The 14,928-nt window shown below is 40.8% G+C and overlaps 1 protein-coding gene across 8 annotated transcripts in view; it reads right to left on the bottom strand.

The window, feature by feature from the left end:
* Positions 1–4,509, bottom strand: part of ESYT3 (extended synaptotagmin 3) — a 56,866-nt gene extending 52,357 nt beyond the window's left edge. For 5 of the 8 annotated variants that reach the window (XR_001597651.2, XM_016151182.2, XM_016151183.2 and 2 more), the window contains exon 1: positions 3,960–4,509. Coding sequence is in view for 4 of the 8 variants with exons in the window: in XM_016151182.2 (XP_016006668.2) it covers positions 3,960–4,295 (336 nt within the window). In the remaining 4 variants the exon portion in view is untranslated. Of the gene's footprint in view, positions 1–3,132; positions 3,431–3,497 lie in introns of those variants that run through there. The other 3 variants (XM_016151188.2, XM_016151186.2, XM_016151189.2) reach the window with 3 other exon arrangements.
* Between the last annotated feature and the right edge of the window lie 10,419 nt (positions 4,510–14,928).

A 14,928-nucleotide genomic window follows, 5' to 3' on the forward strand; every position in this document is an offset into this window, starting at 1 on the left:
TGCGCAGGGAGCACTCACGTGTAAACGTGGCAGCCGTTCTGTTCAGAGCATGAGCAGCAAAGGCTCCCCTGCCTTTTCTCCATGTGGCCGGGCCACATCCACAAGACAAGGAGATCCACAGGTTATTCACTCATGACCCCTTTGAAAGTAGGATCCCTTTTTCAAGCTGCATCTTCCATGGAAGGGACCAGAAGAGGAGCAGGACTGTCTGAAGTTTGACCAGAAGCAACCTCCTTTTATAGGTTTTTACAGGTGAGGACAATGAGACCCAACAAGCTAAAGTAATTTCTAGGATCACCTGGAGGCAGCAGCTTGGACCAATGTGTTGAGGCATCTAATGGGGCAAGAAGTCTGCCTGATTGAGAACTGACCACCAAGGCCTGGCCGCGGAGAGTGGTGGCATCTCCACTCCAGCTCAGCCTGGCCTTGGCCTCCATCCCTGCACAGTAGCTTGCTGCAGATCAGAATGAGATGTGCTTTCTGAGCAGCACACAGCTCAACAAGCAGCAGGTGAGCCAGAGACCCACCCTCGTTCACTGGGTGCTGCCCTCCAGGGGCCAATTTTCATGACTATGTAAGGCCTGAGTGTGGTAGTCGCATATGATGAGGCCCTCAAGATGCTCAACTTTTCTTCAAACTTTCTCCAACTATTGGTTTGCTATCTGTTAATTTGTAAAAAATATTTCTGATCTCAAAGGATGTCATAAGTCATCAATTCTACTTTCATACAAAGAAATGAGTTCTCAAAATTAAGAAGGCATGCTGAAAGGTCCACATGTAAGGATAAAGACACCTGTGCTCCAAGATTGTGGGCAAGTGTCACACTGTCCTTACCACCCCCAGAACCACATCTGTCTTTGTCTTCTTAAACAGTATGTGTTCCTCGGGAGGCAGAAAGAGGATGGGAGAAGAATATTCAATTAAGTTCCAGATTTTCCACATCACCCCTGGACTTGTAAACCTTCATGAGACGAATCTTTACATCTATTTGCATGTTCTTCACAGGTGTTCACACAGAAGACCAACCTCCCCAGACCAGCTTCTTAGTCTGGATTCCTAAACCTAGTCAGTAATGGGTGCCCAGCTCCCCAAATCAGAAGGTGCCCTGGAAGACCCCTGGATCCCTCCTCCTCCCCAATCTAGAGGCCACCAAGCACCGAGAGTCCCACATTGCACACATCTCATCCCTTCCTCTTGGGCCCCACTACCAGCCTTTTGGCTTAAATCAATTTCTCAACTGGTCTCTCTCTTCCAGCTTCATTCCTCCCTCCATGCTGTGTCTTACAGAATCTTTCCAAAACCTCTGCAGGCTCCTTGCAGCCTTCACAATAGGCCCGACTTCTATCAAGTCTGCCTCTATTTGGCCCCTGTCCCTCAGCCCCTACCACACACTTCAGCCAGGCCAAACCACACCACACTCCCTCACGTACCGGCCGTGCCACATCTCTTCTGTGATCACAAGCCTCCTTTTGCTTGGATGCCCTTTGCAGCACCACTGACTCAATCTAAAAGCCTATCCAGGCTCTGGCCCTCCAAGCCGGCCAGGAGAGTCTGGAGAGTGCAGGTGGAGGCCAGGCCTTCCCAGGACTCTGCCAAGGAAGCAGGAGTCTATGTGGTCTGGGGACAATCTGGTATGGAAACAAAGTGGAGAGTCCTTCACTCCAAGCCTGCGTCCTCTGACTGGGCCCTGGTCAGACTCCCATCTCCAGCTTCCCTGAGACCTCTGTAGGAGTCACCTACTACGCATCTGCGTCCTGCCCAACACTATCCTCTTAGAAAGAGAGACACCATCACCTTCCACTGTGTGTTCCAACATCCGGCTGAGTTAGGCCTGGGATATGGTTTCTGGGGTGAAAACCCAGGAGGTACCTCCTTGTGTTCTGCTTACCTATCAAGCTGAGCACCCAGCTGTTGGCTGGGTTCATATAGTCCTGGGGTCCTCTAAAGAAAAGCCAGAACAATTTCTATGGTGTTTGTGTGCAGACGGATGGGGTAGGGGAGGAAGTGTCAATAACCCCACAGGATCTGATTCTTGCTCTAATTTCAGAAACATTGCCTTTGCATACAGCTGAGTCTAGAGGCCTCTCTAATATAAGAAAGGGCAGAAAGGGAGGTGACCCATGGGGAGGCCTCATAGGTCAACCCTCTTGGGCAGAGGCTGCCATGGGGATTACAACAGAGGTCTGACAGGCAGCCTAGGCTCCCTCAACAGTGAGCAAGGAATATGGACAGGTTCAGGCCTCCTCTCTGGCTCCACACCTTTTAGGATTACGAACCCCCATAGAACAACTAGGATGACCAAGTTCTGTAGGAGACAGATCCCAAACACTCGCCCCATGGCTGCTGCCCTGGGAAGTGGTCACAGTGCTTTTATACTGTGCATGCTTAGCGGTAAAAGTATTTGCCCCCTCATTCCCAATATACATAAACCCATTTACAAAGCTTTACGGGCAATCCATATATTAAACATTAGTGTTATAGGCTGAATTGCATCTCCTAAAATTCATATGTCGAAGTCCTAAACCCTAGTACCTTAAAATGTGACTGTATTTGGAAATAGTCTATAAAGACTATAAAGAGGTAATTAAGTTAAAATGAGGCAGATACATACAGAGGGAAGACCAAGTGAAGACTCAGGGGGGAGACAGCCATCTATAAGCCAGAAATGAGACTTCAAAAGAGACCAACCTTCTCAATGCCTTGATCTTAATAAATTTCTGTTGAAAAGTCACCCAATCTGTGATACTTTATAGTAGCCCCAGCACATTAATATAGTAGGTGTAATTTCTCTCTCTCTCTCTCTCTCTCTCTCTCTCTCTCTCTCTCTCTCTCTCTCTCTCACACACACACACACACACACACACACAGGCCTTTATAATATTTTCTTACTACCTCTCTTCAGATGCTATCATCATGCACAGGTGTAAGAAACCTATGGCCTGGTTGGATTTTAGAGCACAGTTCTCGCGCTAGAGGAGAGGCCTAGTAGCCACTGAACATCTCCCCTTGTGGGCCTGAATATATCTAGAAGAAATTAGAGAAGCCTGGAGCCCCCAGCACCCAGAGGGGTAGGTTTGCCACAGACCAAACCATGGGCTGAACATCCCTCTTGCTAGTGTTTCTCAAACTCACCTGATCCTAAGGTTCTCCAGGGTGCCTCCTCCCTCTGGGGAGTTGTGAGGTGAGGCCCAGAACTTGTTTTTGTTAAGCAGGCCAGGCGATTCTCAGTACCCGTAGCTTTCAGAAACCTTAGTCCAGGCCATTCCACACCAGGAGATAAGTTTTGTAGCTGTAGACTGAGTGTGAGTGTGTGATTGAGGGTGTGTGAGCGTGTATGTGTGTATGAGTGTTTGTGTGTGTGTGGACAAGTCGGAGCATCTCTACCAGGCAGCGGGAGGGAGAGAAGCCGGTGACCCCGCGCTGCCGGCCTCTCCCCTGCCCCTGAGCCCCGTCCCCGCACTCTCATCTCTAACCCTGCCCCCGCCCTCTGTCCCAACCTCTGCTGCTGCAGGATGCTAGTCTGTAGCATCTGTCACTGTATTAGTCGATCGGTGTTGCACTCTGAGTTCTTTCTTTGAATCAACAGGCCCGTGGAAGGAATACCCTCTGCTTTCCTGCGGAGTAACTTTGCAGAGTCCCAGACGCCCTTGTTTTTCTCCTGGGTGTGGCCCGCCCGTAACTTTTCTCCCAGGCTCTGGGCCCTTAAAGGAAACCCGGGTTCCTTCTCTCAGCGCAGGCGACCAAGATGTAGGGATGAGACTGAGGGGCGGTGCGGAGCACAGACACTGCCCCCAGGGTCTGTACGCCCTGTGCGGTGGGGGACCCGGTACGCGGGTCGCCGGGCTCCCGCCATCCCTCGAGTCTACGCATCCCAGCATCCCGGAAAACTGAGGGTTCCTTCCGAACCTCCAAGGGTGTCCTCCCTACCTCCGACCCCCGCCCGGCTCAGCCCGGCTCACCCAGGCAGGCAGGTGCTGGCCCAGCAGCTCGCGACTGATGAACTGGCGCTCGTTGTCCAGGAATTCGAAGGCGGCTGCCAGGCGCCCGAGCTTCCCGCGGCGGTTCCTGCGCCACCACATCCACAGCAGGGCGCCAAGCAGCAGCCAGGTTATGCTGAGCCCCAGGTAGCCGGCTAGGTACACGGGGGCCAGGTAGAACATCACGCGTGCCACGAAGGTGTACAGCTCGGGTAGCAGCTGGCTAGACAGGCGTGCGTCAGGGCCCGGCGCGGGCTGCTTTCCCTGGGCACCGGGGGCACCGGGCACTCCGGGGGCGCAGGGCTCCTCCGCTTGCATCTCGTCGCCGCAGTCTTGCCCTTTCCAGAAGCTTCACTGAGGCTCAGGTCCGTGCGCTCCGACCCGCACGCACATCTGTCCTCTAAGCGCGAGGACCTGAGCGCCGTGGCGCACCTGCCCTGCGGGACTCACCGGCGCAGCACACGCGCTCCGGCCTGTGGTTTCCCCACAGCGAACTCGAGCGCCAGGGCAGGCAAGGCTCAGCGGCTGTGATTCTGCTCCCCGCCCACAGCTCTGGGAGTCTCCGCCCTGGGGAGCTGGCCCAGGCGGAAGAGGGCGGGGTCAGGCTGCCCGGCTGGAGCCTGTCAGGGTCTAAAAATGAACCAGCAAGGGACCGAGTATCTCCACGTTCCGCGCAGGCGTCAGCAGAGAGTGTAGTTGCAACACCGGGGTAGAACCCGGGCTGGACCGGGTGCTGCCTCAGGCGGTTTATGACTCACCGAGGCATGTGGACAACTGGCTTGTCATGGATAAACATCACCTAAAACTTGTTTCCTACACCCAGTCTACAATATATAGTCTAGTGTAGGCTTTAGCTGGGCATTCGAGGGCCTCCCAGACCTTGCGTGGGCTTAACCCTGCGTCTGAGTCCCCCAAGAGGCTCCTAGATCCCTGCATCGCTGCCCCTTATCTAGCATCTATGAAGTTTAGACCTAGTCCCTAACTCAACCTGGCGGAGCTCAAGACCCCTCCTGTGCCTGCAACACCCTCTGCCCTGCGCTCTGTGGGGGTTGTTAGTTTGGATCTTCATTCCTTGCATCATCAGACGGGGACTTTTCAGGGGTCAAGCCAGTCCTGCTCATCTCTGGGGTTACCCAGCACCGCAAGTGATGGGGTGAATGATGAGGAAGCCCTGGGGAGCTTGCAGATCAGTTGTGAAGCCCAGGGTTGCTATCTAATCTTTTCTGAATGATCAGAGCCGGTGGAGATCTGGACATCCAAGTTAAGACAGTAAGTCTCCAGAATAGCAAAGAATAAATTTCTGTTGTTTTAAGCCACCCAGTTTGTGGCGCTTTGTTTTGGCAGCCCTCGGAAACTAATTAAGTCTCCCACTAAGTGCCAGGTGCTGTTGTAGGCACAGGAGATTCAGGGGGAACAGAACAGACAGAATTCCTGCTCTCACAGAGCTAGCATTCTAGTGGGGGAAGACAGACAACAATCTGAACAAGAAAACAGCAGGGAAGAGTGCTATGACGACAATGCAGCAAGTGATGGAAGAGAGAGTGACTCGTGTGGGGTGGAGGGTCATTTCAGCTACGGTGATTTGGAAAGGGCTCTCTGTGGAGGTCACATTCCAGTCGAGACCTAGGTAAAAACAATTATAAGTACATGATGATTTCATCTTAATAAAAACTTAATATCTCATAAAAGCATCACTCCTTTGTACTGGGTAAGAGCAGAGTCTTTGTAATTCGTTCGTCTGTGTTTAAATCTAGACCAAAGCACTTACTGACTCCAAGAAAGGTCTTGGAGTCAGTGTCTTAGCATCTCTGCACTTCGGTTTCCTCATCTGTAAAATGGAGATTATAATAATACCTAAATTATAGGGTGGTTCTGAGGATTAAGTAAGACAGTGTATATAGCCAGATGGGGAAGTAGTCAAGGAAGACTTTAGTTTTGTCTGTATTGTTTGAATTTTTACAGCAAGAATGTATTTGTGAATTACCTGTATAATTTAAAAATGTTCATTGTGATAAAATATATGTAACGTGATACTTTCTCAGTCATTTAAAGTGCATGGTTTAGTGCTATTAAGTACATTCGTGTTGCTGTGCAACCATCACACCATCCATCTCAAGAAGTCTTTTTACCTTGCAAAACTGAAACTCTGTACCCATTAAACAATGATTCCGCATTCCACCTTCCCCACTGCCTCTGCACATCACCATTCTACTTGCTGTCTCTATGAGTTTGACTATTTTACGGATCACATATAAGTAGACTCATACAATATTTGCTTTTGTAACTAGTTTATTTCACTTAGCATAATTTCCCCAAGATTCATCCACATTATAGCATGTGTAAGAATTTCCTTCCTTTTCAAAGCTGAATAATATTCCATTGTATGTATAGATCACATTTTGCTTATCCAGTCATCTGTCAATAGACACTTGGATTGTTTCTGCCTTTTGGATTTTGTGAATGTTGCGATGAACATGGGTGTACAAATATCTTTCTGAGACTGCTTTCAATTTTGGGGTGTATATATCCAGAAGTGGCATTTCTGGATTATATGGAACTCTATGTTTAATTTTTTGAGGAACCACCATACTGTTTTTCATAGCAGATCCTTCACTTGACACGCCCACCAATAATGCATAAGGGTCCCAATTTCTTCACCAATACTTGTTATTTTTTGTTTGTTTGTTTTAATAGTAGCCATCCTAATGAGTGTGAAGTGGTATCTCATTGTGGTTTTGACTTGCATTTCTCTGATGATTAGTAACGTTGAGCATCTTTTCATATGCTTGTTGGCTATTTGTGTATCATCATTTAAAAAACACAAAAAACATTTATGGGAGTGTTGCACATTTATGTGCAACATGGTGACTATGGTTAAAAACAAACAAACAAACCTGTATTGTATATTGAAATCTGATGAGAGTAGACCTTAAACGTTTCCACCACAAACACACACACAAAATTATAACTGAGTGGGGTGATAGATGTGTTAACTAACCTTACTTCGATAATCATTTCACAAAAAATGCATCTATCAATCATTACATTGCATTCCTTAAGGTTATGCAATGTTACATGCCAAATGTATCTCAATAAAGCTAGAAAAAAATTTAAAACTACAAACAATATTTGCTAGATGACCTTCTACAAACCCTATTCCCATTCTGGACCTTAGCGAACTCTTGGGTCAAATGAAGGGTTTAACCAGAATATCTTGTCCTGCTAAGGGGCTGCTATTCTCTCAGTGTGTCTTGATAACTTACTGGGTTATCAAGCTTAGTCTTAGCAGTAGAGGCTTAATGTTTGTGAAGGGACACACACATAAATGAATACATGAATGTGTTTGAACCAAGAAGGAGATAATCCTTAATCATAGTATCTGATAAAAAGTTACACAGAGAGATGCAAACCCATAGGCTGCTTAGACTATAATCTTTTCACAGGCCTGAAACTTATGCAACAATGAAATTTGACAACATTTATGGAGCACTGTTTGGGGTACGGGGGTGAGACAGGTGCAGAGACTGTGCCTAAGAAATCAGTTATTTTACACTCTCATCAAAAATGTTGTAGAGATGTACGTGTGATAAAAGTGGAGGGCAGCAGAAAGACTTCAAGGGTAGGAGGGCGGGGCATGTCCCTACAATGTTCTTCATAATTTCACCCCACCTTCCGCTCCAAGATCACCTCCTGATGGAGCCAGCCTATGCCTGTTCTTCCAGTGCCGCCACACATCCCACACGCTCTCATTCCCTAAGACCTATGGGTCTTAGTTAGCTATCCTGGGTCCAGGTGGAGCTTCCGGTCCCAGCAATCTGGGCACATCCGTCAGGGCACAGAAGCACAGCTGTGGCTGCCATCGCACAGGGTCAGTCTCTACTTGCTTCTCTCCTTCTCCAGCCTGGTGTAAGGAAAGAGGCTAGTGGGGTGACTGCCTCGTTAGGGCCTCAGCTGGGCCTCCCTTGGAGGCCTACCATGGGCAGGGTCTGTGATGTCATATCCCTCCGCCTGCCCACAGGTGTAGTTCCATAGGGCAAAAAGGCCGAGGTTTTGGGAATCCTGCCTCTCGCCTTCCTTTAGTACTCTTCCTGCCTGGGCCCCTCTTCTCTCTCTCATTGCTCCATCTTCCACTCCTGCACTTCCTGATACACACAAACTAGTACTTTATTTGCCTAAACTAAATGAGACAAAAGATGTCTTTTTTATTGCTTTAAAATATACCTAAAATAAAATTTACCATTGTAACTATTTTTAAGTACACAGTTCCCCTGCAGTAGGTTCTTTCACATTGTTGTGCAACCATCATCATCACCCATCTCCATAATGTTTCATCATCCCAAACTGAAACTGTGTACCCATTAAACGAAAACTCCGTATTCCCTTCCCCCCAGCCCCTGGCAGCCACTGTTTTACTTTCTGTCTCGATTTGGCTATTCTAGATACCTTATATAAAGGGAATATTTGTCCTTTTATTTCTGGCTTATTTCATTTAATAAAATGTCTTCAATGTTTGCCCATGTTGTAGCATGTGTCAGAATTTCCTTTCTTTCTAAGGCTAAATAACATTCCATTATATGTATCCTACGTTAGTTTATCCATTCATCTATTATTGATGGACTCTTGGGTTGTTTCTATCTTTTGGATATTGTGAAAAATGCTGCAGTGACGATGGATGTACAAATATCTGTTTAAGTCTCTGCTTTTAATTCTTTTGGCTATATACCTGAAGTGAAATTACTGAATCATATAGTAATTCTATGTTTAATTTTTGAGAAAACATCATAATATTTCTCATCTGTTAAATTTATTTTATTCGAGTTCATGAAATCACAAAAGTAATTCGTGTTTGATTTAACAAATAATACAAAGGCGTACAAAGAATAAATTTAAAATTATGCACATATGCGTGATCAATGTTATTCATTTAGTTTATACCCTTCCTCACCTCTCTCTCTGTTTGTACAAAGACATACAAGCAGAGCTAGTTTTAGTTTGGATTCCTCTCCTCCCTGTCTTTTTTTCCAAACATGGGATAATAGAATCTCAAAAGTTCTCCGATATCACTCTGAAAAAAAAAAATCCCTATTATTTGATTATTATTAAGTCATATCATATGTATTAATTACTGAAATTATTTTATAGTTGGCTGTTAAAACAGAGAGATCAAAATAACATTTGTGTGCTCATTAAAATGTTAGAAGAATGTGGAGAAAGAAACAACTACTAAAACTGCTGGAAAATGACTGAAAAAAAAAACTGAGAAAAAGATCAGAACCCAAAATAGTCTTCTAGGTAGCTCATCACCCTTAGTATGTTAATCTATGGATGCCAAATGAATTCTTAAGGTCTAATATTTTTTTTTCTGTAAAAGTAGAGATAAAAATTGTCATTCCAATTATAAAATGAAATCTTGCCCAACACATAGTCCAGAAAAATGCCAGGAAATGTAAGAATAGGTTTCACTTTTAGTGGAAGAAAGATGGCACAGTGACTATTGCCATGAGGCTTTTTTGATTTCTCCTTTGAATTCACCAGCATCCAGCCTATTGTGTGGATGGTCTCTCCCCATCTCTGGGAAGAGAGTCTCTAAGGCCCGCATTCTCTTATTTCATTCACACTTGTCTCCCACTTCTACCGCCCAGTAAACCATACCTGACTAAGGGAAACCCCTGATGACACTCATTACTTATGGAATGAGTAAATCTCTTTATAAAAGTTTTGTTTTGTCTTTCCGAAAGCATATGTAGATATGCTTTTTACTTAAGATAAGACAAGGTGTGTTATTTTAGAGTCTATAATTAGATCTGCCTTAAATGTGTTGATAATTTTCTTTTAGGCCATACTATAATAGAGAACTGCAACTGTCATTCCTTCACTGAGAGGAGTAGGCTGCTGGGATATATTAGGTTTTTCATGCCTATTGTGGTAGAGGATTGTTTAATATTTGCCAGTAATGCAAATTCTGACTGCAACACACTTAAAATAAATTAGACCTTTTTTGTGTGGAAACATGATCTGAAAGTTTCAATATGATTTTTATTTGACTTTTGTCCACTATCTTTTCTTTTATCTCTTAAACTCTGAAAAATTGACTCTTCTCATTTTTCCAAAAAGAGGTCTGCCTCCTCCCATCTGGTGTTTAATTCTCCTCCCAAATTTCCCACCTTTGTCTTTGACTCTGTTGTTCATTCATTCAACAAGTATTCATTGAGGGCTTTCTATGTGCCAGGCACTAAATTTTAAAATGTATTGGCAGAGAAGTGTTTATAATAGTCTTTTTTTTTTTTTTCCAAATGTCTGTAGTATCTGTAGTGATTTCTTTTAAGTTCTTGGTATAGGAAACTTGTGCTTTATTCCTTGCCCCCTTTATCAGTCTTGCTAGGAGTTTATAAACTTTATCAGTCTTTTCAAATAACCACCTTTTGGCTTCAATTATTTTCTCTATTGTATGCCTGCTTTCGATAATTTTGCTTCTATCTTTATTTCCTTTCTTTTACTTTTGTGAGAGGTTTACTTTGTTTTTATTTTTTTCTCTTAGTTACCTTTTCGAGATAGAAATTAAGATAATTAATTTTCAACCCCTTTTCTTTTATAATGTACGCATTTAGAACTATTTCTAAGCATAGCTACTACTGAATCCTACAAATTTTTAAAATAACTAATTGCTAACATTTATTCAGACCACACTGTGTGTACAGCACTGTATTAAAAGCTTACAAATATTCCCTTTTTAAATATTTATTTTTATTAAATATAATTTTTATATAGTAAAATATACCAGTCTTAAAGGTACAATTCAACCAGTTTCTACTAATTATACATCTGTACCATCACCAGATCCAGGTACAAAACATCTTTATCACTCCAGGAATTTTCCTCATACCTTTTACCAGTTAACATCCATCTCCAGAGAGAAACAACTACTCTTCTGATTTCTATATCCATTGATGAGAAGTACCTGTTCTTGAACTTCATGTAAGTTAAATTCAACAGTAATCCAACAGTATGCGTACTTCCATGTCTGGCTTTTTTGCTTAATTTAAAGTTTTTGGTATTTATGTTTGGTTGTATGTTTGAGATTTTTGAAATTTCTGTGTAGAATTCCATTGTATGAATATGCTACAATTTGTTGATGCATTCTTTTGAAGACAGAAATTTATATATTTTTGCTAGTTTTGGGCTATTATAAATAAAACTGATATGAAAAATTTTGCACATATTGTTAAATGGGCATATGCTCTCTTGGTCTTGTGTAAAATTGCTTGGTCATAAGATACTTTTTAGTTTTGGTAGATACTGTCACTGTAATTAGTTTTAGTGTTTTTTCATTTCCTAATATATTTATTATTGACAGTAAGGGAATTAAGCTTTTGTCAAACATTTTGAAAGGTCGGGGAACAATCATTATTTTCCCTATTGATTATTAATCTTATTAAGATCACTTTGAACAGTTTCAACTTGTCCCACACTACTGAACAAAGTGAGAACTGCCTGTATATATGTCACAATATAATCATGAGTGATAGCCCATCATCTTTGCCATGTTGTATTGGCTAGAAGCAAGTCACTGATCTCACCCATACTCATGGTTGCAGGGAGGGTGGGATTATACTGGGCTTAACACCAGAGGGCAGAGATCTTGGGGCCATCTAAGATTCTGCCCACGACATCTTAAAAATATTGAGTTTTCCAACCCATGAACATGTTATGTCCCTTCATTTATAATTTGTGGCTTATTATTTTATTTTAGATGTTTGTAGCTTTCAGAACAGAGCACTTGCACAAATCTTAGAAGACTCAGTCTTAGGTTTTCAATATATTTGATGGTATGGTCAGTGTTTATTTTTAAAATGTTATTTAAATTTTATTTTAATTTTATTTTCTAGTACTTTGTGGCTAGCATATAGAAATCCAATTGATTTTTGTGTATTGACTTTGTATTCACAAACTAACTTATGAGTTTGCTTGTAGACTCTTGGAAATTCCAAAAATATAATCATGTTGTCTGCCAATAGCACATTTTAACGTCTTCATTTTCAATCTGTATATCTTTTGTTTCTTTTCATTGCCTTTTTAGAATGGCCAGGACCTCTGGTACAATGTTGAACAGGAGTGAGAGAAAAATTCTTGTCTTGTTCCTTATCTCGGAGGGAAAGTTCAAAATTTTATCATTATGCATAATTTAAGTGTAATTTTAAAGAGATATCCTTTACCAGATTAAGAAACTTCTTCTTTTATATTAGTTTGCTGAGTTTGATTAAATGCTTTTTCTTAATCTGTAGAGACGATGATACAGTTTTTCTCCTTCTGTTAATGCAGTGAATTATGGCAATTAATTTATAGATGTATAATCGACCCTGAATGCCTGGGATAAAACCCACATGGTCATAAGTATTATCATTTTAATTTGTTAGTGTATTTGGTTTGCTAATATTTTGCTTAGAAATTTTGCATCTCTGTTTATGAGGAATGTTTGTCTGAGATGTTCTGTTCTTGTGATTTTCTTTCCTTGCCAGTTTTTGATATCAGAATTATGCTGGCCTCTTAAATGAATTGAGAGGTTTTCTTTTTCCTCTGTGCTTTGAAAGAGTTCGTGTATGGTGTGTATTCTTCCTTTGATGTTTGGTTGAATTTACCAATTGAATCATCTGAACCTAGAGTTTTCTTTGTGCAAAGGTTCTTAATTAATTATCTTATTTCATTAACATCCATGACTATTCAGATGTTTTATTTATTTTTATGTCAGGCTTATGTTCAATATGTTATAGTTTCCTTATTTGTTCAGTTAAAAATTATTCTATTTTCTATTGTGAATTCCACTTTGATCCATTCATTATTTACAAGTTTCTGTTTCCTTTTTAAAGAGTTGGGGATTGTTCAGTTTATTTGTTATTCATTCTTATTTAATTCAGCTGTGGTTAGAGAATATATTTTGTATGATTTCAGTTCACGGAAATGTGTTGAGTCTTGTTTTAGGCCCAGCAAATAGTCTATCTTGGTTCCATGTATGCTTAAAAAGAAGGTATATTCTGTAGTTGTTTTGTATAACATTTTATGTGTCTTTTAGATCAAGAAGATTGATAGTATTGTTCAGAACTTCCATATTGTCACCATTTTTTTTTATCTAGCTATTCTATAAGTTACTAAGAGGAGAGTTAAAATCTCCAACTGTGATTTTTGGTTTGTCTACTTCTTTTATTTCTGTCAAATATTATTTCATTTATTTTGAAGCTCTGATTTTAGGTTTGTAGACATTTATAATTATGTCTTCCTAATGAATTTACCATTTTATTATGATAAAAAGGCCCTGTTTATCTCTGACAGTTCTTCTTGTCTTGAAATCTATTTTGCCTGATATGAATATAATAACTCCAGCTTTCTTGTACTTACTGTTTATATGACAATATCTCTTTCTGTCCTTTACTTTCGACTTATATGTGTCTTATATTTAAGTGTGTCTCATATATATAAAATTGGGTCATTTTAAAAAAATCAGTCAGACAATCTCTGTCTTTAATTGTAATGTTTAGCCCTTTTGTATTTAATGTAATAACTGATATATTTGGGTTTACGTCTACTGTATTGCTCTTCATATTCGATTTACTTAATCTGGCATTTGTTTCCCTTTTCTCCTACCGTTAAAAAAATTAAGCGAAGTGAGAATTGACAATTCTTCAATCATGATTGGAAGTTTTAAGATTGCTCTCTCAGAAATTGATAGACCTAGACTTAAAATCAGCAAAGAGTTAGAAGATCTCAACACTATCACACTTCAACTTAATTGATATTTGTAGGACACTGCATCATAAAATGGCCAACTACATACTTTTCAAGTGTACATGGTACACCATATGCTAACCCATAAAATTAAAAGGATTGAAATTCTACAGAGTATATTCTTCAACCACAATGGGGTTAAATTAGAGCTCAATAACAATAACTAGATAAATCTGAATATTTGGGAGTTAAACAATATGCTTCTATATAATCCATGGGTCAAAGAAAAATTCACAAGAGACATTGGAGAACATTTTAATTTAATGACAAAGAAAAATACAACACATCAAATTTTGTGAGATATGGCTAAAGCAATGCTAAGAGGAAAATGTATAGTTTTAAATGCTTATATTAGAAAGAGGAAAAATTTAAAGCCAGTGATCTGTGTCACTACTGCAAGAAATTGGTAAAAGAAGCACAAATTAAAATTAGAGTAGGAGAAAAGAAGGAAATCATAAAGACAAGTGCTACGAAATAGAACAGACCAACAACAGTGAAAAATCAATGAAACCAAACAGGTTCTTTGAAAATATCATTAAAATTAACAAGCTTTTACCTAAACTGACCAAGGGAAAAAAGAAAGAAGACAAAATATTAGAAATAAAGAGAGAATATCACTATAGTCTCAATAGATATGTGAGACTAGAATATTATAAACAACTTTTTGCCAAAAAAATGGACAATTTGGATGAAATGGACAAATTTCAAAGACAAAAACTACCAAAATGGCCCAAGAGGAAACAGAAAATTTGGATAACCCTATATTTATATTATTTCAAAAATTGAATTTGTAATTTAAAACTTCCCACAAAAGAAGTTCCAGGCCCAGAAGATTTCACTCTTGGATTCTATGAAACATTGTAAAAGAAAATATCATCTCTATATAAACTCTTTTAAAAATAGGAAGTATGAACACTTCCCAATTCATTTTACAAAGCCAGTAGTATCTTAATACCAAAGCCAGATTAAGACAAAAAAAGTGAACTACAGACCAATATTTCTCATGAATGTAGAAGCAAATTTAAGTCAAATTTAATAACTACATGTGTATCTATGTATGAATTTCTAACCTTCTATCCGTAAATATTTATTAAAGATACATGGAATATTGTTTACCTAATATTAATGATGATGGTTTCTGGTTGGTGGTTTAAAAATCTTCATCATTACACTT

Source organism: Rousettus aegyptiacus, unplaced genomic scaffold (assembly GCF_014176215.1).
Source record: "Rousettus aegyptiacus isolate mRouAeg1 unplaced genomic scaffold, mRouAeg1.p scaffold_m13_p_4, whole genome shotgun sequence".
NCBI classification, from domain to species: domain Eukaryota; kingdom Metazoa; phylum Chordata; class Mammalia; order Chiroptera; family Pteropodidae; genus Rousettus; species Rousettus aegyptiacus.